Source organism: Pongo pygmaeus, chromosome 11 (assembly GCF_028885625.2).
Source record: "Pongo pygmaeus isolate AG05252 chromosome 11, NHGRI_mPonPyg2-v2.0_pri, whole genome shotgun sequence".
Lineage (NCBI taxonomy): Eukaryota > Metazoa > Chordata > Mammalia > Primates > Hominidae > Pongo > Pongo pygmaeus.
The window spans coordinates 74,435,396-74,458,422 of NC_072384.2; the positions used below are offsets into that span (position 1 = coordinate 74,435,396).

The 23,027-nt window shown below is 37.4% G+C and overlaps 1 protein-coding gene across 5 annotated transcripts in view; it reads right to left on the minus strand.

Annotated features, from left to right (window-relative positions):
- The window catches only part of CHN1 (chimerin 1), a 207,985-nt gene that overhangs the window by 21,652 nt on the left and 163,306 nt on the right, over positions 1-23,027 (minus strand). For all 5 annotated transcript variants that reach the window (XM_063647624.1, XM_054476902.2, XM_063647626.1 and 2 more), the window contains one exon: positions 2,603-2,687. In XM_063647624.1, coding sequence (XP_063503694.1) covers positions 2,603-2,687 — 85 coding nt within the window. The remainder of the gene's footprint in view (positions 1-2,602; positions 2,688-23,027) is intronic.

A 23,027-nucleotide genomic window follows, 5' to 3' on the forward strand; every position in this document is an offset into this window, starting at 1 on the left:
TCATAGCAAGCCAAAACTCCCCATCTCAATATCCTTAATTTAAATGACATCTGCAACATTCTTCGTGCCATGAAAAGAACAAGGAATGTTGTTCTGGGAATTAGAAGCGGACATCTCTGGGGAGCTATTTTTCAGCTTATCACAGCTAGTGTGCACTCTCTCTTTAAATTCTCAATTCTTTGCATTTGGATTTAGATAGTCAAAGGCCAGATGAGCCTCAAAGCCACTTCAGACCTAAGAATCTCACTGTCAATCCAAATATAATTAGTTGTCATAGAAAACAGAATGAATTCAAATTCCAACCCTCCGTGTTTTCAAAATGAGTTGACTTGTGCTTGTATTACACATTAATATGGTTCAAATCACACCGAATATAATACTTTTAAGGACAAGATATAACATAAAATGAAAAATCTCCTCAAGGCTTTTCTTTCAATTCCCGACCTTTGATCACAATAAGAGGTAGAGGCTATTAATGTGGGTGGCTCTGGAGATGGGGATGAATTCTTTCTCCTTTCCCCCATATTATTGACATGATAAATGTTCCAAAACATTTCTTTCCAACATGATTGGGGTTGTAGCATATTCCCAAAGATTATTCATAGGTGCTGTACCTATTCTCTATTAATAGCTAAGAATTCTTATGTAGATGGCCTTCACTTTTTCAAAATGGAAATGATATACACCCTTACTCATGAAAGAAGCTTTTAAGTTTGTGACAGTCATAAAACATTTAAAAAACTATTGCAGAGTATCAGCTGGACCAGACTGTCTCATAAAGGCAAACTGGGCTCATTGAGACCATTGTTCTCGAGCAGGCAATCTGTGCTTTGGAAAGAGTATTCCATCTGCCTTTGTGAAACTGCAATGCACACTGCCTCAATACCTCCACTTTATCAACACTTTCCATTCTACTGTTTCCCTCCAGTGCAAAGGCACAACCATGGCCCTCTTCATCCCAACTCTGGATAACCACCAGCCACAGCAAGGCTTTCCTCATTCACTCTGAGCTTCGACTCTGAGCTGAGGCGCTCCCTGACGAACACCTCTGCACAGCTCCAAGTCCACACGTGTAGGATTCTTATCCCACTTCCTGTGGCAGGAAGGTCCTTGAATGGTGATATATGCCTGGAACCTTATTACATTTTAGTGATACTAAGGGAATAATAACTGAAAGAAGAGCAACTTGGAACATTTCCATGCAATACATACTATATCTTGCTATTCAAAGGAAATGCAATTTAGAAATAAGAATCAGGCCCTAGAAATTTCTGCACATAATGGACAACAAAAATATTCCATTTAAAAATCATGCCACAAAAGAAATGATGTTTATAGTGATAAATCTGACAGTTACTATAGTTACCATTTTGAAATACTTAGTATATTTTTTAGTGTAAAGCTTCATGCTAAAAGACATGTAAGAAGATATTTTTTAGTTTTACAAATTAAATAGCAGAAGGAAACTTTTATGACCAAATACTAGACATTTAAAATTTACATGATTATTTTTAAGCCTATGTCAGAATTTAGAATAGTTTGGGCCGGGCGCAGTGGCTCACGCCTGTAATCCCAGCACTTTGGGAGGCTGAGGCGGGCGGATCACGAGGTCAGGAGATCGAGCATCCTGGCTAACATGGTGAAACCCCGTCTCTAATAAAAATACAAAAAATTAGCTGGGCGTGGTGGCGGGCACCTGTAGTCCCAGCTACTCGGGGGGCTGAGGCAGAAGAATGGCGTGAACCCGGGAGGCGGAGCTTGCAGTGAGCCGAGATCGCGCTACTGCACTCCAGCCTGGGAGACAGAGCAAGACTCTGACTCAGAAAAAAAAAAAAAAAAAAAAAAAAATTTAAAGTAGTTTGGATAAATGGCCAGTATTCAGTATAGTTGCTCTATACAAATGGATTTCACGTGATATAAAATAAGTACTTTATTTCACAAAGTATCTCAAATACATCCTTGTGTTGGCTATTTCTGTATGTGTAAATCTTATGGTTTCTAAATTTATATCTAAATATTCATGGTCATATTTTACAAAAAGTATTTGATGTATTTGATTTCAAAACATCACACAGAAAATATTAGTGACTAAGTGGTTTTTCAGAATTTGGTAACCATCTTTGAAGATGAATTCACAGATTTTTAAAGCTTCAATTTGATTTTACAAAAATTTAGTAAGGACAATCCAGCTTAACAAGTTATCTTTAAAATTCAGTTTCCAAGGCAACAATCATAGGTCCCTGTACATTGCTTTAAAAAAATCATTTTTATAAATTTAGTTACTGCAACATCAAAGGCAAGTATTAAATATAACTGCCTTACTTTTATCTCCTTTCATCAGACTTTTTGAACAAGCTGACTTCTCTCTTTTCGGTGGACTAATGCCAGATCCCTAGTGTGCTGTCCATCAAGTGCCAGAAGGTTAAGAGCAGATAAAATATCAAATTTCCAAAGTGGCTGCCTGAGAATCTGGCCTACTGCATGTGCATAAGACCAAACCAGGATCCAGCCTACTGGATATGCATAACAACAAGTCTCCTTCTACCTCATCTCTTATAACTTCACAACTGACTCAATCCAGAGACAAGACAAGAGCTCTTACCTGCACATTTCACTCCCTGAGCAATGAGACCCCACATAAAGTTGGCACAGTATTCACACCAGTGTGGCCCTCTGAATGTATGCACCTGAAAAAAAAAAAAAGAGGGGCAAAGTCAGGAAAGGGGAAACACATGGATGAGAAGACTGTTTCATATCAAAGCACTAATATACAAGCCACATATTCTATATGTATATATGAGAGAAAGAGAAATGGGGTCTCACTGTTGCCCAGGCTGGAGTGCAGTGGTGTATCACAGCTCACTGAGGCTTCCCTCAAGTGATCCTCCCACCTCAGCCTCCTGAGTAGCTGGGACTATAGGCACACACGACCACACCCAGATAATTTTTGTATTTTTTGTAGAGACAGGGTTTTACCATGTTGCCCAGGCTAGTCTTGAACTTCTGAGCTCAACCATCTGCCTGCCTTGGCCTCCCAAAGTGCTGGGATTACAGGCGTGAGCCACCGCACCCAGCCCATGGTTAGTAATGAAGGGGCAACATGGCTGCATTTAAAAGAACCTTAGTTGAGTGAAACTGACAAGCAGTTAACATTTTTTTCAGAGCTTGATTTCTTCTTTGTTTTAGGAATGATAAATCAGACCAATATTCTGTAACTACTTTTGAAAACTATATAATGGAGTTTTCCAATGTCCCCTCAGGTGCAGGCACCCCAATCTATACAAATACTGGCATTTCTATGTACTATGCTATTTCTACAGTACTATGACATGAAAAGGCATGAGTGGACATATACAGTATGTCTTGGGTCCTGTCAGGAATTTTTCAGATAATTTACCTTCTGTGACTATGAGTAGGATCACAGACGTTAAAGGAGATACTTACTGATGGGTCACATCAGAATCATCAAAAAGGCCCAATTTCTGTTTAAAACATTTGGTATTTATTATGTTAGCAAAGAGAATAAACGTATTTTAGAAACTGCAGAAACTACAGTTTATCAGGAACCTTGTTTGAGTACAGTAATTATTCACTAACCATTCCAGCTCATAAAGGTTCTTTCTACTGTATTTGATTTCTTTTCCTTAAAAAGAAAGGAATCGCCAAAGAAGAAAGGATTCAAATGTTAAGATACCTGTCCCTTTTACAAACAGGAAAGACAAGGCATTCTAGGTTAACTCAGATGAAAAAACATTGGTAGAATATTTTGCAGAAGCAATGAATCCAAGCTCTAAACATTAAAAAATAATAAAATTTTCAATATTATCAGTAAATTACAATTTGATTCCAACATACATATCTGCCAAAACCACTACCGTACATGATAAAATTCACAGCTAAGATTGTCATTTTTACAATTGCTGTATTAACGTATTGACCTAAGTCTTAGAAACCAAGTAAATGATTTTTAAGATATGAAACTTACTTCTTCAAATGAAAATACCATAAATGTAAGACATACCATTATGTGTTCCATTTAGAAAAACCATGCCAATTAAATCATGACAAGCCATTGGTTTTAAGACAAATCCCAAATTCAGAGACATTAAAATGGAAAATAAAATATGCATATAAGAATCAATGAAACATAGAATATCAGAATTCAAAATACTACATTGGCCCAAATATCCATATAAACCTGCAAGGGATAACCCTGGGTTCATTCAAAGTAGGTATGTGCTTGTAAATCTTTGTTGTTGCCAACTGAGTCTGAGTACAAAATTTTATGTTGATTTTGAAAAGGAGGCCATAATCCCTTCTATGTGTTTTACGGAGGAGGGTCAGGAATGCAGGCACAGTCGCCTCTGGATTATTAACAATGTTCAGAGCCTGTAAATTCAAAGTATTTCCTGGAGTTGCTGAAGTAGAGCCCAAGACCAACATCCAGATACTCTGTAATGTCCCTGTGTTCTTCAGAGTGAATAAAACTGGATAAAGCATGCAATCGTGCTTTATTCTTATGGGAATGAGTGAAGTAGACAGTGCTGATTCAGAAAGAGAGTTATATAATCATGAAACAGCAACAGAATTGTGAAGCTACTTTTAGAGAAAGTCTTTGGGATGCAAACTCACTTATAGGTTGCCAAACCTCAGGATAATCAGTATCATTTACTTGGTAAGGTGACTAAAGATGCAATGAAAGTATGAAGGAAGTCTCAGGAATTATTTTGTGCCTATCAGTTATCTCATGATAAAGTGTCTGAAAGTTAAACAGGGAGAGCAAAAAGAGTAGATGGTGTTTTGTTTGCTATTAAACAAATAGGCATTTGGGAAACAGCACTGGCTACTGAGCTGTTTTGATAGCTCAGTATTGAAAGGATTGAACCAATCCTTTCCTCACCTTCCTGAAAGTAGCAGTGAATGTGGCATTTCAAAAAGCCTGGGATATTTCTTTATATTAGATATGCTGAAGAGAGGATTTTAACTGTCCGAGCAGACCCCATGTTCTCCAATTAAAGGGTTACACATGTATCTCAGAAAGCAATCTTTAGGAGATTGTTATTTATTTACAGTTCATTCTTCGGCAGCTTTTTAATGAAGGCATCCTGAGCCATTTGAGGCTGGGTTTTTTTGTTTTTTGTTTTTTTAAATCGTTTAGAAGGTAGCTTATGTAGCTCTCCATGAAAATGTTCTAGAAATAGGCCTTGCAGAACCAGCAGCTTACAAAACTGTATTTGTCTAACAGGGTTTAACTGGATTCCCTTTTTAATTTTTATATCTAAAACTCACTTGAATTTTTACATCTAAAATCCATATATCTCAAGTTTCCTTTGTTCTGTAACCTCTATGACTCTAAGACACTGGATTATATTTGTAAAAGGTTGATTACTGTAGCTTTTGAGTCTTTTTTAGTCCCCTAAGGGTCATCAAAACAAATACTGATTTTCATTAATTAGTCATTTTTATTCATTCATAAACATTTATTAAATGATGTCCTATACAAAAATAAAAAGGGGTTTCTCCTACTAAACACAGTGTGAAAATACTCTAATCAAAATATTTGCAAAGTGTGAGAGAAGCTGGGAAGAGATGCAACCCATGAGCTAAGTCCTGAGTTGAAAATCAAAGACACAAGACATGAGAGAAACGATGTGTTTAGAGAACTGCAAGGAAGTTCAGTCTGGGTGGAGTGGAAACGACTGGCCTGGCAGAAGATAGGAGAGGCAGACAGGGCCTTTTCAATGCCTACAAATTTGTATTCTGTCCAGTGAACAATGCAGAGCCACTGAGGATTGTTAAGGAGAGTGACACGGTCAAGGGGGCAAGGCTGAAGGAAGACAGACTAGGTAGGGTGGTGCTATGGCAGTCACCTAGACAACAGATGATGTGGATCTGAACTCGGGCAGTGGTGACTGAGAAAAAGGGACAAACGAGTTATTTAGGAGGCAGAATCAACAGCGCTTGGTAACTAATTGAAACAGAGGCAAAGGAGAGGGAAAGAAACTGGTCTGTTAAGGGTTTAAGGTCTGGTGACTGGGGAAGAATGACATTAACAGAGGTACAAAAGTAGCTCTGGAAGTGAGGTGGGGAGGACTGTGGAAGGGAAGGGGAAGGCTGACTCATAAGAAAGAGAGGGTCATTGATGGAGCAAGGCTCTGGAGAAGTCAAATGTTGGAGACAGAATCCAGGGCAGAGCAATTAGCTTTGAATACAAGGAAAATCACTTTCCCCTTCCCTGAGTTGGGAGGGAAGAGGGTAAGAGGAGAGAGGCTGGCTGTGCAGTACTGGTGGTGGGGCCTGGGGTCAGAAAGCTACAGGAATTCATGCCTGGCAGTCTATAGTCTCTGAGCATCAGGAAGGAAGTTCAGTTATGGAGCAAATGAGGAGTTTTGGCAAAGTGGGGAATAGGAACTGGAGCTAAAACTGGCCAGGAATTCAGAGAAGGGCCACTGGACTTGAAAGCAAGTTTCCTTTTTGGGTGACACATTATAAAATCGTACTATACCAGCCAGTGTCAAGCACATTAAACAAAAAGTGATGAATATTTTCTTTTTAAGTGGGTCGTTATGCTTTATCTAAATGTTTCACTTTATATGCAGTTTTACATTATCGGTGATGTTTACGTCACATACTTTGCCAACTCAGAAAAAGGTATCTTTAAAAAATCAATTGCACAAATTATACAACTTAGAATAGCTTTTCAGTTGTACTGCTCCATCTAGCACGATGGTAATAGGTGCTGTTTCCTATGGATAATTCTACAGGCACTGACATCTGCAGACAATTTTGTTTACTAGACACTGTTGTATTTTAATTACCTATTTTAAAAATGATGAAATCTGAATATAATGAACATTCAAAATATAATTAAAAAGCCATAAGTTGCATCTTGAAGACTATTTGTGTGTTGCAGGATGCTAAGGAAGAACTAGGTGGGATAGGCGGGAAAGGAGGCGTGGAAGGGTTCACAAGGGGTGCAAGGGCTTGGGCCTGAAGCTCTAGATCACAACAGAGAGCGACTTTTGCCTAGAATTGCCACACCCCCTAGAAATCTGCAACCCATTCCTCTGGGTATGGTTCCTGATAAGACATAATTCAAAAGAACAATCAGCTTCACCCTATTACATTATTAGTGAAGTCAGAAATGGTCCCAAGAAAAGCAACCTTGTAAGTGGGCCACAGGTATTTTTTTCTAGGCCACCTCCAAAGCTTTTGGTCCGTCTCGACAAATGAAAGTGACAGAGTATAAGGCATGAATTACAGTTTAATGAATAAAGGGCAAAACGAACTAGTTTTAAAGCCCTCTTGTGCAACTGGAAAAAAAAGACCATTTTATTACCATGACATTTGAGATTGCTTTTAACCTGTGAACAACTCCTTTCACATTAACTTCTCTGTTAAAACAGAGATGAAAGACTGGATTAATTTATGGATCCCCAGTACAGTCTTATCAGTGAAGGCATTGGTCAGAAGCAGGCTGCAAAGGACAGGGTGGGAGAGGGTGGGCTATTGAGGGGCCTATATGGCACAGGCCAAGTGTCATGTGTCTCCTGGGCAATGACTTAGGTAAAAACTGAAGTCATTCTCAGTTGGGCCTGCCATTATTCAGACTAAAATCCTGGCTTATACAAGGAAACGAACACCCTGCTTCTCATCATGATTACAGCATTCATATCTCCAGTTTGAAAGCCAGTAACAGAAACTGAAAAAGAAATCCCTGATACAGGAAGATAAAGAAAAATTCACCATTAATCTTCATTCTTCCTTTCAAGTCAAAACATTCCCTTTAGAAAAAAGCATGGATGCAAATAGCCAAGGAGCATGCCTGCAAAGCTTGCTGCAAATGTAAGCCACGTTGGAGATGATATGAACATTACGGGAAATAAAATTTTGCTTGGGAAGGTGGCAATGACATTTCAGCTGCAGCTTCTCATTTGGGACTGTGATGAGTCAGTTCTCCAGCACAGTGTTGAGTGATGAGGGGAGAGAACAGATGAACAAAATCAAAACGAAAGGAATGTAGGTAGGGAGGCAGCTGGTCAGGAAAGTTTTTTCTTCCCTCATTTTTATGTTTAGGGTAACTAGAATGCACTCTTTTAAGTGACCAATGTTTGTCTCACCAAGATGGTCTTAAACTTTTTGGTCCATACGATATGGAATTTAGAAATCAAACCCTAATTTGGCCGGGCGCGGTGGCTCACGAGGTCAGGAGATCAAGACCATCTTGGCTAACATGGTGAAACCCTGTCTCTACTAAAAATACAAAAAAATAGCCAGGTGTGGTGGCGGGCACCTGTAGTCCCAGCTACTCGGGAGGCTGAGGCAGGAGAATGGCGTGAACCCAGGAGATGGAGCTTGCAGTGAGCCGAGATCATGCCACTGCACTCCAGCCTGGGCTACAGAGTAAGACTCCGTCTCAAAAAAAAAAAAAAAAAAAAATCAAACCCTAATTTTACCACTTCAGTTTAAAGTACTTTGATTTATATTATTTTGCCGTGAAAAGAGAATACATAATACTGGCTATGATCATTAGCAAGAAATACATACAAGAGTACTTAAATTAGGAGGAGTACTTACTATAGGAGTATCTTTAGTATCAAGGCAATACCTTCTTGCCAAATTATTGTTAAGTTACATCTAGTCAAAACTACTAACCACCCTATAACTCTGGAGTAATAATCTATTAACAAAGAGCGAGGTTTTGGTTCAGTTAAGCACCACGATAATGTCAGTTAAGCACCAACACTATGCTGGCCATTCCTAGTCTTCTTGTCCTGATCAAATGGATGTGTAATTGATGACCACAGCGGGAAAGGCAGAAGAAATGCACCAGGCACTTGCTGAAACATAGCTTTAAGCACTGGCCAAGGCTGAGTACCTGGAATAGAAGGGCATGCCCACTGGCCAGCAGCAGACAGGAGTGAGGGAGGCACTAGGCAGCTGGGGAAGGGGCGCAGGTGCTAATGGCCTGTATAACCAGCTGCTACAGAGGTGGCCAAACGAGAGAATTTGCAGGGTCTTTCTGTGCCACATACTTAACCACACACGTAGTTAACACAGAAGCACTGCTTCAAAGAGAATGACAAATGACAGAAAATTGGTGACCTAATTTTAAGAGTAAGAAAACTGTTCAAAATTGAGAGAAATACCATAACAGCCTACTAGACATACATTGACCATACCACAAATAAATGATGTAACTTTAACTGTGAGCAATAACTACAGGGAAAAGTTGGTAAAATATGATCACACTATAACAATATGACTATTAGCACAGTCACCAGGGCAATACAGTAATTTAGTTCTCCCATATGAATATTATAAAAATGGTTTATGTTAATTGTATACAAAACGATATTTTAAATATGTGCAGAAAAAATAAATTATTCTCATAAAAATACATTTACCACAATTCAATATAGGCCTTATTAACAGAGCTTCAATTCTTTTATGGTTTCCTTTATGATCTATACATTCCCAATCACCACTATGTTTTTGAGGAAGAAATATATCTAAAATTACAGAATGAATGCAAAGCTTGCACAGAACTTGCTTAGAATCATAAACAACCATATTAATGCTAGAACACAAACACAATTTCTGGCGTTGATGTTCTGTGCTGAGCTGAAATAGTGGCCCCTTACACAGAACTATCGATCTGAAACCCAGGAATCTGGATGTGGAAATAATCAAAGTTCTCAAAGCAATCCTTTGATTATTATATGCTACAAGGTGCAGATTGTATAATAATGATGAAACAATAAATATAACCATTAATACAAAGACACTTTCCATTTCAAAATATGAGTATTTGGAGTATTATAAAATATATAATTTTAATGTTTAGGCTTCTTTTAAGTTTCAGAAGACAATTTCTTTTTAATTTCTTTTCCCCTGATAGCTTTGCCTCCAAACTGAATCATGCTCCATGTTCAAAAATGTTAAATGCCATAACCAAAAACACTTCTACTTAGAAAGTAAGCTTCATTACTGAGATGAATGAGTTCATATTCAAATATCAGTAGTAAAAATCAACACTTTGAAATACCAGTCCCCTAAGGTTATGTTATGTAGGTACAATAGGAAAATAAGTAAATGGTTGTGCAATAAAAACCACTTACATTCCATAGCTGACAGAAAATCTCTATACCCAAATCATAGATAGGTAACTGAACACTGACATACAGAAAACCCTCAGACCAGTCTACAATGTCTTGTGATCCACAATTCTTTGAAGCTAAGTCTGCATTAATAGATTATTTCCACACAACCAGGTTTCAATTTCTTTTTGACTTGGTTATAAAAGTGTCATCTAAAGAAGTACTGTTAACATATATTACAATATGAATGCAAGTATTCCTATACTAAGAAAAAGATCTGACTAAAATGCACAGGAAGTTATTAAAGTATGTAGTTAAAACCCTTTTTAAAATCCCAGTAAATTCTGGGATTTAAAAAATTCTGTTTTTCTTCTTTTTCACTGATTGCTGCTCTTACCTTTAATACTGCCTTTCCTTAAGTACTTGGTCTAATTGATTCTTCTTTTTCTAGTTTCTTAAGATGGAAGTTTAGCTCTTTGACTTAACACCTTTTTTCTCCCTTTCTAAATATAAGCATTTAATGATATAAATTTCCTGATAAGTACTACTTTAGCCACATTCTATGAATTTTAATATGTTTTATTTTTCTTTTCAACCAGTTCAAAATATTTTCTAATGTATCTTGTGATTTCTTCTTCAACCCATGAGTTATTTAGCAGTATGTTATTTAATTTATAAGTATGTGGGCAATTTTTCAGGTATCTGTTAGTGATTTCAAATTTAACTCTGTTGTGGTTGGAGGATATGCTTTGTATGATTTTAACCCTTCTACATTTATTGATACAGTCATGTGTCACTTAATGATAGGGACACTCTCTGAGAAATGCTTTGTTAGGTGAACATTATAGAGTGTACTTACACAAAATCTACATGGTAAAACCTACTATGTACTAGGCCTAACTGTCTAGCCTATAGCTCCTAGGCTACAAACCTGTACAGCATGTTACTGTACTGAATATGTAACAGTAACACCATGGTATTTGTGTATCTAAATGTATCTAAACATAGAAAAGACAGGGTAAAAATATGGTATTATACTCTTATGGGACCACTGTCATAACTGTGGTCAGTTGTTGACTGAAACAGTTATATGACACATGGCTATATTGGTCTTATGGTCCAGAATATTGTGTATCTTGGTGAATCTTCCAGTTCACTTGAAAAGTATGTGTATCCTGCTGTTGTTGAGTGGAGTACTCTATAAATATCAATTAGGTCAAATTGGTTGATACTGTTGTTCAAGTCTTCTATACTCTTACTAATTTTCTGTATATTTTATCACTGAGAGAGAAGGGTTGAAACTTCTAACTATAACCGTGAATTTGTCTATTTCACCCTCAGCTCAGTTGCTGCTTTATGTATTTTGCACCTGTTATTAGGTACATATAAATTTTAAACTGTTATATCTTCTCGATTAATTTTACATTCTTCATTCCCAATAATATTCCTTGTTCTAAAAATTGTGTTTAAAAAAGTACAGTCACTCCAATTTTCTTTGAATTATTGTCTACATATACATATTATTTGCTAGATATAGAATTCTAGGTTAATAAGTTTCTTTTCCTTCAGTTCTTTGAAGATGTCGCCCCACTGTCTTGCATAATTTTTGATGAGAATTTTGCTTTTTCTTTCACTTCTCTCTGTGCCCTTTATATTTAATGTGGGTTTCCTGTACACAGCATATCACTGGATCTTGCTTTTTTATCCAACCTGACAATCTCTGCCTTTTAATGGTGTGTTTGAGTCATTTTCATTTAATGTAACTATCAACATGTTTTCTATGCATTCCATTTGTCCTTTATTCCTTTATGTTTTTATACTCTGAATTAACTGCATATTTCTTATGACTCCATTTGTCTCCACTGTTAGTCTAACTATATCAATTTTAGTTTTGTTCTAAGGTCTAGAACATATACATTTTTTTTTTTTTTTTTTTTTTTTGACAGGGTCTCACTCTGTCACCCAGGTTGGAGTGCAGTGGCACAATCATAGCTCACTGCAGCCTCACACTCCTGGGCTCAAGTGATCCTCTCACCTCAGCCTCTTAATGCAGTGGGAACCACAGGCTAATTTTGTCTCTTTCTCTTTTCTTTTCTAAATAGAGATGGAGTCTTGCCACGTGGCTCAGGCTAGTCTCGAACTCCAGGGCTCAAACGGTCCTCCTGCCTCAGCCTTCCAGAGTGCTGGAATTACAGGCGTGAGCCACCATGCCCAGTCTACAATATACATCTTTAACTTACAGTCTACTTCCAAATAATATTACACCACTTCATGTAATGCACAAGAATCCTGTACATGAAGTATACTTCCACTTCCCCCATCCTCTACTCTACATTATTGTTGTCATACATTTTGCTTGTATAAACTAAATAATACATTACCATTTTTGCCTTAAAGAGTCAACTATCTTTTAAAGATACTAAGTCAGGAAAAATGTCTTTTAAAGTTACCCATGCTTACTATTATTTCTAGTGTTCTTTATTCCTTTGTGTAGTTCTAAATTTCCACCTGGTATCATTTTCCTTCTTTCTTAAAAAGTTACTGTAATATTCTTGTAGTACCAGTCTCCTTGTGATGAATTCACTCAGCTTTTGTTTGTTTAAAAAATAAATATTTATTTTCTCTTCATCTCTGAAAGATATATTTGCTAAATATAGAATTCAAGGTTAATAGATTTCTTTTCCTTCAGTTCTTTGAAGACGTCACTCCATTGTCTTGAATAGTTTTTGATGAGAATTTTGCTGCCATTCTTTATTCATTTTTATGTAATGTGCATCCCCCCAACTGCTTTTAAAAAAAACTTTGTAAGATGTGTGAGTACCAGTGAAAAAGGAAAATAATTTGTTTCCTCAAAGTTGACATATTTGTCCTACACTAAAATAATCCTTGAAGATATTAACAGAGAAGATAGTAATATAAAAATAATTTATATTCTTTTAAACAAATGTGCATTGTATTCTTGAGTATGAGTATGCACATTTAAGATTCTATAAAACCATAAAACTATAAACACATTATGAAGCTGAAATGTGAAAATAAAACTTAAGAGAAACCAAACGTATGTATAATTTCTAGATCTGAGAGACATCCTCTATACATTACATGTGGGATGAACAACCTCAATTCTTAGGCTGAGGCAAAGTATGGATTCTCCTTGACTTATGATGGGGTTACATGTCAATAAACCCACCATAAGTTGAAAATATCATAAGTTGAGAGTTGGGGTTTCTACTTTTGATATTTTCAATTTATGATGAATTTATCCAGATGTAATCCAATCCTAAATCCAGGACTGTACTGAATGAATATTACTTTCAGACCATCATAAGGTCAAAAATCATAAGCTGAGCCATTGTAAGCCAGGGGCCTTTGGTATCACTTTACAGTGAAAACTGTTCTTTCCCCAAATTTTCTCACTCTCTCTGGCTGCTTTTACAATTTTCTCCTTAACACTGGTTTTCAGCAATTTATGATATGCCTTGATGTTGCTTTCACCATATTTTTTTCTGTTTAGTGTTCACTGCATTTTTGGATCTGTGACTTTTCATCAAATTTATACAATTTTTGGTCACTATAGCTTTAAATAATTGCTCTGTCTTCTGGTTTCCCATCACTGTTCCTTTTGTGACCCAAACTACACTTATGTTAAGACTGCTTGCTATTGTCCCACTGGTCACTGATGTTGTGTTCATTTTTTTTTTTTTTTTTTAATTCTCTGTTCTTCATCTTGGATATTTTGTATTATTGTATTTTCTGGCTTACCAATCTTTTCTTCTGTGGTATCTAATATGCTGTTAATATAATCCAGTGTATTTTTCATTTCAGATATACTTTTCACCTCTAGAGATTCAATTTGGATTTTTAAAGACAGCTTCCATTTCTTTCCTCACTACAACCTTTAGTCTACTATTAATTTTGGTCACACTACTAAGATGATACCCTCTTGAAAAGTCTTAACCAATGCTCCATGTGTTTTGACTTCTTTCTGTTTCTACTAGTGGGCAGAACGAGTCTTCAGTGAGTTTCAGCCATTGTTTAGCCTATTGCTTTCTGGTGGTTTCCCAATAGTTTCTTCCCACATATATGCAGATAAGTCATCAGCAAAAGACTCAAGAAGGCTCCTTGGCAGATCTCCAGAACGCCTTTTGTGTGCAGCTCTGTCTCCTCAGGCAGTCTCTGCCCCATACATTTGAGCTGCTTTGCACCTCCCCCACAACCCCACCCTAATCTCTTTGTCCTTCACTGGGATAGACCACAAGACTCTGCTTGGACTCCCCCTGCATGTGCTGTGGCCTGGAAACTGCCTCCAAGCAGTAAGAGTGATCTTAAGAATCATTTTGTTTGTGTTCCTTCTTTCAGTTGTCACAGTTCTATACTACCTATTGATCAATGTCTGGCTGTGGTTTTTATACACTTTTTCTGGTTTGCTAGTTGTTTAAGATGGGAAGGTAAATGTAGTTCTTCCATCACGACCAAAAGTAGAAATTTAGTTTATATTCTTGGTTCTACCGATTCGTTCATGTGAACGCCAACCAGTGACTTTAATAGGCTTCAGTTTCTACACATGTAAAATAAGATTAACTTAATCAGTAATTTTCAACCCCCTTTATACAGACTGAACTGCTTCAGGATTCTTTTGTCATCCATGTTTCATGAGCACATCTCATCCAGCAAAGTGTTACATTAACACTGTCATATTCAGTAGGCTGTTCACTAAGATCTTGCAATGAGTGATTTCATTTGACATTTAATCTTGTAGAGGGCACTGCTTATTTTTCAGTACACAGAACAAGTTTCTTATTTTTGCATAAAAGCTCCCAATCCATGTGAATCGTATAGAGCTGACCTCTTCCCCAGCTCCAGGGGAAGACCTGGATCTAAGCCAGTACATTCCCTTCTCCTGACTGGAGCTACTGGTGCAGAGATGAGCATATGATATAATTGGTCAATGACTGCCATGCCCAGAACCTTTGTTCAGACAGTCTGTCTTTGAGGCTGACTAGAATCTGGGAGGATACAGAGCTGAAGACTTTGACAGTCATCTTGTCACCAGAGGGAGCCCAAAAATGAAGAAAGAGTTGGGAGACAGGGTTCTGGTGGCATTTTAAGCCCCTAAGTCAAAGGATACCTTCAATTAATGCTGGGCTTTTTCTACTATGTGACACAACAAATTCCCTTTTTTCTTAGTCCAGTGTGGGCTGGGTTTTCTGACACTTGCAATAAAAGTCTCTCAACTGTTCCATCAAATAGTAAATATATTCATGGTAACAGATTAAGAAAAATACACTGAAGTAATACAATTGTGGAGTAATGAGCTATAACAGCAACCATCAAAGCAAATTAGCATTACCCCCTAGAGATGGACTTCTCTTTAAGAACAAGGGCATGTGTACCAGGCAGAGCACAAGCAGAGATCAGGGTTGTGTCACATGCAAGAGGTGAAGCTCCAAACAAAGGTAGTTCTAAAAAGAGAAACAGGGAATATGATATTTTAGGCCTGATTTGGGCAAATCCATTCACATGGATAGCCAAAACATCACCTCTAATACAAAAGACTGGAGGATATCACCTAATGTGACAACAAGCCTCTGACTACTATGACCTAAAAATAGATATGTTCTTTTAATTTTTAAGTCCGGATAATACCTTACAAAACACGCCAGTTCTATTTTTACTCCCCAAAGAACATAAAAATATAGAAAATAAGCAGCTGATGATATAGTGGTTCTGCAACTGTTGGGCTACTGGCCTTTTCCTTTATAGTTTTCCTATTTTGTAACCAGAAGAACCTCAAGATAATTTAAGAAGAGGGATTAGAAAACCAAAAAAAAAATCTATTGGTATGTTGCTTGTCAAAAAAATAATTTACAGTGGTTTTCAGCTACCAGAAGTTTTTGTGTAGTAAAAATATTTAAAAAGAAAAACCATTGCTTGTCATGTTTTCTCTTCATTTATTTTTTAACCTATATTCCACTTCCTTTGGTGTATATACTCTCTATCCTTTGGCCTATTTGAAGAAGGCAACAATATTTTTGTGTCATTACTATTACATAAGAAATGATGAACACTGACTAACGATACTAAGTTTACTGAGATGTCGAGTACTTGACAACATAGACAATAATTGAGGCAAGATGATAAGACATGTACGTATTCTTTAGGCACATGCTTTAACCATCCTACTAATAGTCCTGGTAAACCTCACTCCTTTTTTTTTTTTTTTTCCTTTTTTGAGATGGAGTTAGCTCTTGTTGCCCAGGCTGGAGTGCAATGGCACGATCTTGGCTCATTGCAACCTCTGCCTCCCAGGTTTAAGCAATTCTTCTGCCTCAGCCTCCTAAGTAGCTGGGATTACAGGCATGCACCATCACGCCCGGCTAATTTTGTATTTTTAGTAGAGACAAGGTTTCTCCATGTTGGTCAGGCTGGTCTTGAACTCCCGACCTCAGGTGATTCATCCGCCTCGGCCTCCCAAAGTGCTGGGATTACAGGAATGAGCCACTGCGCCCAGCCAAACCTCACTCTTAAGACTTTGTCCTCTAGGGAATGTTGACACAGTGGGTCACAAAAAAGATGAAGTGTGATAGCACAATTTGTCAGTTAAACAAGGCTTGAAACACAGAGACATGAAATATTACATATGGTATTTCTCCTATTAACTTACAAAATAAGCAAAAGAGAATTAAGACCCAATCCTCAGTTAAATCTGGAAGGGGTGAGTGAATATAAGATAGAAGAGATTACAAGAAGGGGCTTTAGAGTACCATCATGTCTCAAATGGGGGAAAAACCAACTCCTGAAGGTTGGACTGTTGTATGAACATGTAAACTGAAGTATTAAGAATTTTACAGGCTGGGTGCAGTGGTTCACGGCTGAAATCCCAGCACTTTGGGAGGCCGAGGTGGGCAGATCACCTGAGGTTAGGAGTTCAAGACCAGCCTGACCAACATGGCGAAACCCCATCTCTACTAAAAACACAAAAACTTGGTGTGTGCGTGGTGGCGGGCACCTGTAATCCCAGCTACTAGGGAGGCCGAGACAGGAGAATTGCTTGAACCCAGGAGGCGGAGGTTGCAGTGAGCTGAGATCATGCCACTGCACTCCAGCCTCGGCGACACAGTGAGACTCTGTCTCAAAAAAAAAAAAAAAAAAAAAAAAAAAAAAAATTTTTTTAGAAGAAGTGACTTAAAAAAATTATTCATTTTTAATTGACAAAAATTATATTTACTCTGTACAACATGTTTTGAAATGCAAATACATTGTGAAATGGCTAAATTGAGCTAATTAATGTAAGCATTACCTCATATATTTTTTGTAGTGTGAACACTTAAAATCTACTCTGAGAGATTTTCAAGAATACATTGTTATTAACCATAAGAGGTGACTTTTAAAAATTGCGTGTTTTTCCTATGCATTTATATCCTTAAAGTATGGTATATATCTACAATAGAATATTTATTCAGCCTTAATAAACGAAATCCTGCCATATATGACACCATGAGATGAACCTGGAGGACATGATGTTAAGTGAAATAAGTCAGTCACAGAAGGACAAATATTGCATGATTCCACCTATATGAGGTATCTACAATAATCAAACTCATAGAATAGAGAGTGGTTGCTGGGATGGCAGAGGGAGAAATGGGGAGCTGCTGTTCAATGCATATAAAATTTCAGTTATAATAGATGAGTACCTTCTAGAAACTTGTGAGCAACACTATGCCTTTACTTAACAATGCTGTGTTGTGCACTTAAAGATTTTTTTTTTTTTGACATAGGGTCTTGCTCTATCGTCCAGGCTGTATTGCAGTGGCACAATCACAGCTCACAGCAGCCTCGATTTCCTGGGCCCCAGTGATCCTCTCATCTCAGCCTTTTGAGTAGCTAGGACCACAGGCATGTGCCACCACGCCCAGCTAAGTTTTGTATTTTTGATAGAAACAGAGTTTTGCGTGTTGCCTAGGCTGGTCTCAAACTCCTAGGCTCAAGTGATCTGCCTATCTCAGCCTCTCAAAGTGCTGGGATTATAGGCATAAACCACTACACCTGGCCTTACTTAAATATTTAAGAGGGTAGATCTCATGTGACATGTTCTTATCACAAAAAAAATCTCTCCCCAAAGTTTAAACTACCCTCTGTCAAATTATACTCTGCATACTCACTTCTGACTGTCATTCTGTTTCAGGCAGAGATGTCATTTATATTTGTATATGAAATATTGAACCATGAGGAATATGGCATTATTATACATATGTGGCACATAAAATTAAAGGTATTTTGCCAGTGTTTAAGCATAAAACCATTCTTTTTTTTTTTTTTTTTTGAGATGGGGTCCTGCTCTGTCTCCCAGGCTGGAGTGCAGTGCTGTGTTCACAGCTCACTGCAACCTCTATCTCCTGGCTCAAGTGATCTTCTCACCTCAGCCTCCTAAGTAGCTGGAACCAAAGGTGCACAATATCATACCCAGCTAATGTTTTAAATTTTTTGTAAAGACAAGGTCTCTCTATGTTGCCCAGTCCAGTCTTAAACTCCTGGGCTAAAGCGATCCTCCTGACTTGGCCTCCCAAAGCGTGGGGATTACAGGCATGAGCCACTGTGCCTGGCCCCAAACCCTTCCTATGACCTTTTCATCATTCTCATTATATTGACATTTGCTTTCTTTTCAGTCAGTTTGCATATATCCAACAGTCAAGGACCGTATATTACATATTACTGTGTCTCCTCCCATGTCTAACAGAGTGGTCTGCACACAACAGCTGCTTGATAAATACTTGAGGGATGAGCAAGGGGGAAACGGAGCACTTGCATGCTAGGAAAGCCTGGAGAGTCTTATTTTAGGTTAGAGAATACTGTGGGCAAGATGTTTCAACACTGTTAAGGGATTTTTCTTTGAAAAGATTGAGTTAGTATGTTCAACAGCAACTTTTCATACATATATTGAAAGAGCCAATCTTCTCAGGGCCCACATGGACATGGAACAAGAGGCTAGAAAGGAAGGTGTTTCCAAAACATGTCTTCCTCATTTAAAACATTAAAAAAAGATATAGTAGAAAGCTTGAATGGAAGAGATGAAAAACATACTGATAAGTAATTTGTATCAGCGAGGCAGTATAATACAGAGATGCCAAATTTGGAACTTGGGGAATAAAGACAGATTATAAAACATCTCCAGAATAAAGGGCCATGGTCTGTGAGAATAATATGGGTTTCTCTTAAGTATAGCAATTTAAATTCTCTAGTCCCATAAGATAGCTACAAAGAAGTATATGCAACTATGTGCAAACCAACAAGAACTTTGTGAAATGTTTCTTTTTGGATTATTAGTGGCAGGTAGTAACCTTTCTGATAACCTTAATGATCTGAATGACTTGCACACAGGGTGTCATACCAGTTCCCCAGCCAGCACGACAAACCGTAAGGCCAGGCAGGGTGAGGCTGAGAGGGCCGCAGTGCTGAGGGGCAGTGCGCAGGTTCTGTGGTCCTCCTCACCAGCAGCACTGGCAGAAGTGGAAAGCGGAGCAGTGGCTGTCATTTTTGGCTTCTGCAGCATCAGATATGTACTATAATAGGCAGCAACAGAAATACAATGTTTACAGGGACTTTAAAGATGATTCTGACCAATTTCCTAGTTTCTCTTTATCAGTCCTCTACATGTCCGATTGCCTTAGGCAGACAGAACCTATGCTACATACTGATCTGCGCTATTTTTGTCTTCTCTTGCAAGTGGCCCACATTGAGAACTGGGGAAAGAGTGTATGTGTGTGCATGTGTATAACAGAAATACATATAATTCCACTTAATTTCTTTCTTGGAGAAATTCCAAGTAAGAAATTATTTAAAATTATTTAAATTTCCAAGTAAAATTATTTAAAGGAATAATTCACATTATTCCTTTAAAATGTCTATGTTGGACACTCCTTGTTCATATCCACAGAAGAGGCAATGATGAGAGACATTATTGCAGAAGCATAATGAAGCATTCTAGATTGTCATTTCCATTTTGTAATATTGCATTTACCTTCATTTATAACACCATTAATTCAAAACACTATTCAAATTCCTGAGCATTTAGAATATGTACACAGATTCTCTAGTCAACATCAGATAACATGATGGTATCTTGGGTTATATTTCATTTTTAAAACTCATATAAATCTGATTAAAAGAAAACATTGTAACAATACAGATCTTAAGACCAATAGAAGAATCTATTTTTGTGTTAATTTCCTGCTGTCATGAGAAGATGTTTTCAAGTAACAACAACCAAAGGTCCCCCCCATGTCACACTGTGTACTCATCTAGTCATTTATCAAATGCTTCTTGAGCATCTGCTAGTTACAGGCATTTTACTAGACATCGGGAAAGGGCAAGGAAGAATGGAGGGAGGCAAGGTGGTGTTGTGAGGGTTGGTGGGGATAATATGAAAGAGGTGATAGACACTGTTTCTGAATATGACATTTCACTGCTGTTAATATAAACAGTTTTAAATATTCTTTCATATATAGTTAATTTTAGTTCCTCTTCAAATCGACATATTGAAAATCTCTCCATAGGAACTTCAATAAAATTTTAATGAAAAATGGAATACTTGTAATAAATCTAATGGTTCACAATACACTATAATTCAGTCTGAGAATTTTAGAGCTGTAAGAGAACCCTTAGACCATATGGTTTAAAACTTCACAGTTTATATTAAAATTATTTTTATTTGTTCATTCACTTTGTATTTATTTTATTATAAATGTGAACCAAATAAAGACCAAAGGGGGCTTGGATTTGCCCACGTCCTCGGGAGGAAAGGAAAGACTACCCTCTGCAAGAGTGTCGGCCACTGCCGCCCTTCAGTTCATCAGACAGCACAGCGTCCAGTCTGTTGGCAAGGATTGCTGGGTTCAATATGATCTCTTTTTCCTAGTAGGTCTTTTTTTTTTTTTTTTTTTTTTAGATCTCCAAGAGGTGTTTTATTGCAAAAATTTCAAAATAATTCAATTGTCATGTCTTTTAGTTGACAAATTTCCGACTGAAAATAAAAATAAAAAACCATATACAGAAAGGATTGAGAGATAGAAGCAGAGGGGCAGAGAGGGAGGGAGGTGGAGACACACAGGGAAGGAAGGAGGAAAGAATTAAATTTAAAAATATAAAGAATTACTACCCTGATTGCCTCACTTAGTATATTCCTCTTCAGGGGCAGTGGTAGAGAAGATGTAATGCTAGAAGGTAAATTGAATCAAGAAAACATTTTTTAACTTTCCAGCCTTTACAGAACTAGCACCTGGGCAATTCCTACCCTTATCTTATTCTTTAAAGAAAAACTATTTGTCATCAAGACTTTTAAATTATCTCCTCACACAACATACCACTTTTCTGGACTATCCCCCAGTTTAAGTGTTTTCTGACATTAAAGATCAAAATTTTTTATTACTCAACCATGACCATTCTTGGCTTGCTGCAACATTGGCTTCTACTACAGGACTTTAAAATCTAGGTTAAAATGATTAAATTTCAGCTGTCCAACATTCTGTTTAGAGACTGCATTATGTTTTGACAGCTCTACCCATTATGAGTCATTATGATTCAGGTTTTTTTTTTATTATTATTATACTTTAAGTTTTAGGGTACATGTGCACAATGTGCAGGTTAGTTACATATGTATACATGTGCCATGCTGGTGTGCTGCCCCCATTAACTCGCCATTTAGCATTAGGTATATCTCCTAATGCTATCCCTCCCTTTCCTAGTAGGTCTTGAATCAGTAATTTTATTAACTATTATAAGGTTCATGTTACAGTGTTATTTTAATTGCAGTATCAATTCACATTTCAGGATTCACTGTTTGCCTGTTATCTTGGCAACACTAAATCTATTAATACAATATCTCATATCTTCCATTTATATGCAGAATGCAAGTACCTGAAATGAAAATCAACAACTAATTCAAGACTACCTTAAAAAAATTAAACTCATATTTTTAGTATCTACTCACTATAATTCTTAATGTTGTTTTCTTTTAATTACTTAATTTGCCTAAGTAGCCTAGCTCCTGTCGTTACTATAATATTGTATCTGCTCTTGATTTTATTTTATAGAGCTATCTGAATTAAGCAACAAACCAAATGAAACATTTAACAGTTTAATTTGAAAAGAGTAAAATAAATATAGAAGATTTCACTGCATTCTGTAGTGCATGAAAAATGTAGCTTGCATTTATTTATTTATTTATTTATTTATTTAGTTTTGAGACGGAGTTTTGCTCTTGTTGCCCAGGCTGGAGTTCAGTGATGCGATCTCGGCTCACTGCAACCTCCACCTCCTGGGTTCAAGTGATTCTCCTGCCTCAGCCTCCAGAGGAGCTGGGACTATAGTCACGTGCCACCACACCCGGCTAATTTTGTATTTTTAGTAGAGATGGGGTTTCCCCATGTTGGCTAAGATGTTCTCAATCTCCTGACCTTTCAATCCGCCCACCTCGGCCTCCCAAAGTGCTGGGATTACAGGCATGAGCCACTGTGCCTGGCCAAATGTAGCTATTCTTATGCACCATCTAACTCTGCGTGACAACTAGGCACAGTCCCCACAATCATGCTAAGGTTTTCAATCACATCATAAATCTCTGCAACTGGACAGGAAGAAGAGGATTCAGATGAACCCTTAAGTATAAATAAATGTCAGTACAGATTCAGAAAAAAAAAAAAACCCACTTAGGGGTATTTATGGTAACAAAAATAGTGGCTACCATGTATCTACATGTACTGGGAACTCAATTTTTCCGATGTAGAGAGAGATTAAGCAATTGACCCAAGGTGGTGCATATAATAAGCAAGCTCCTGAGGGCAAAGGCTGGGTCTTATTTATCATTTTACCCAGAAAGCCTCAGAATGCATGGCACAATCATTGCTGGAGGGGTGCCTGAGTTTTATTTTTAAT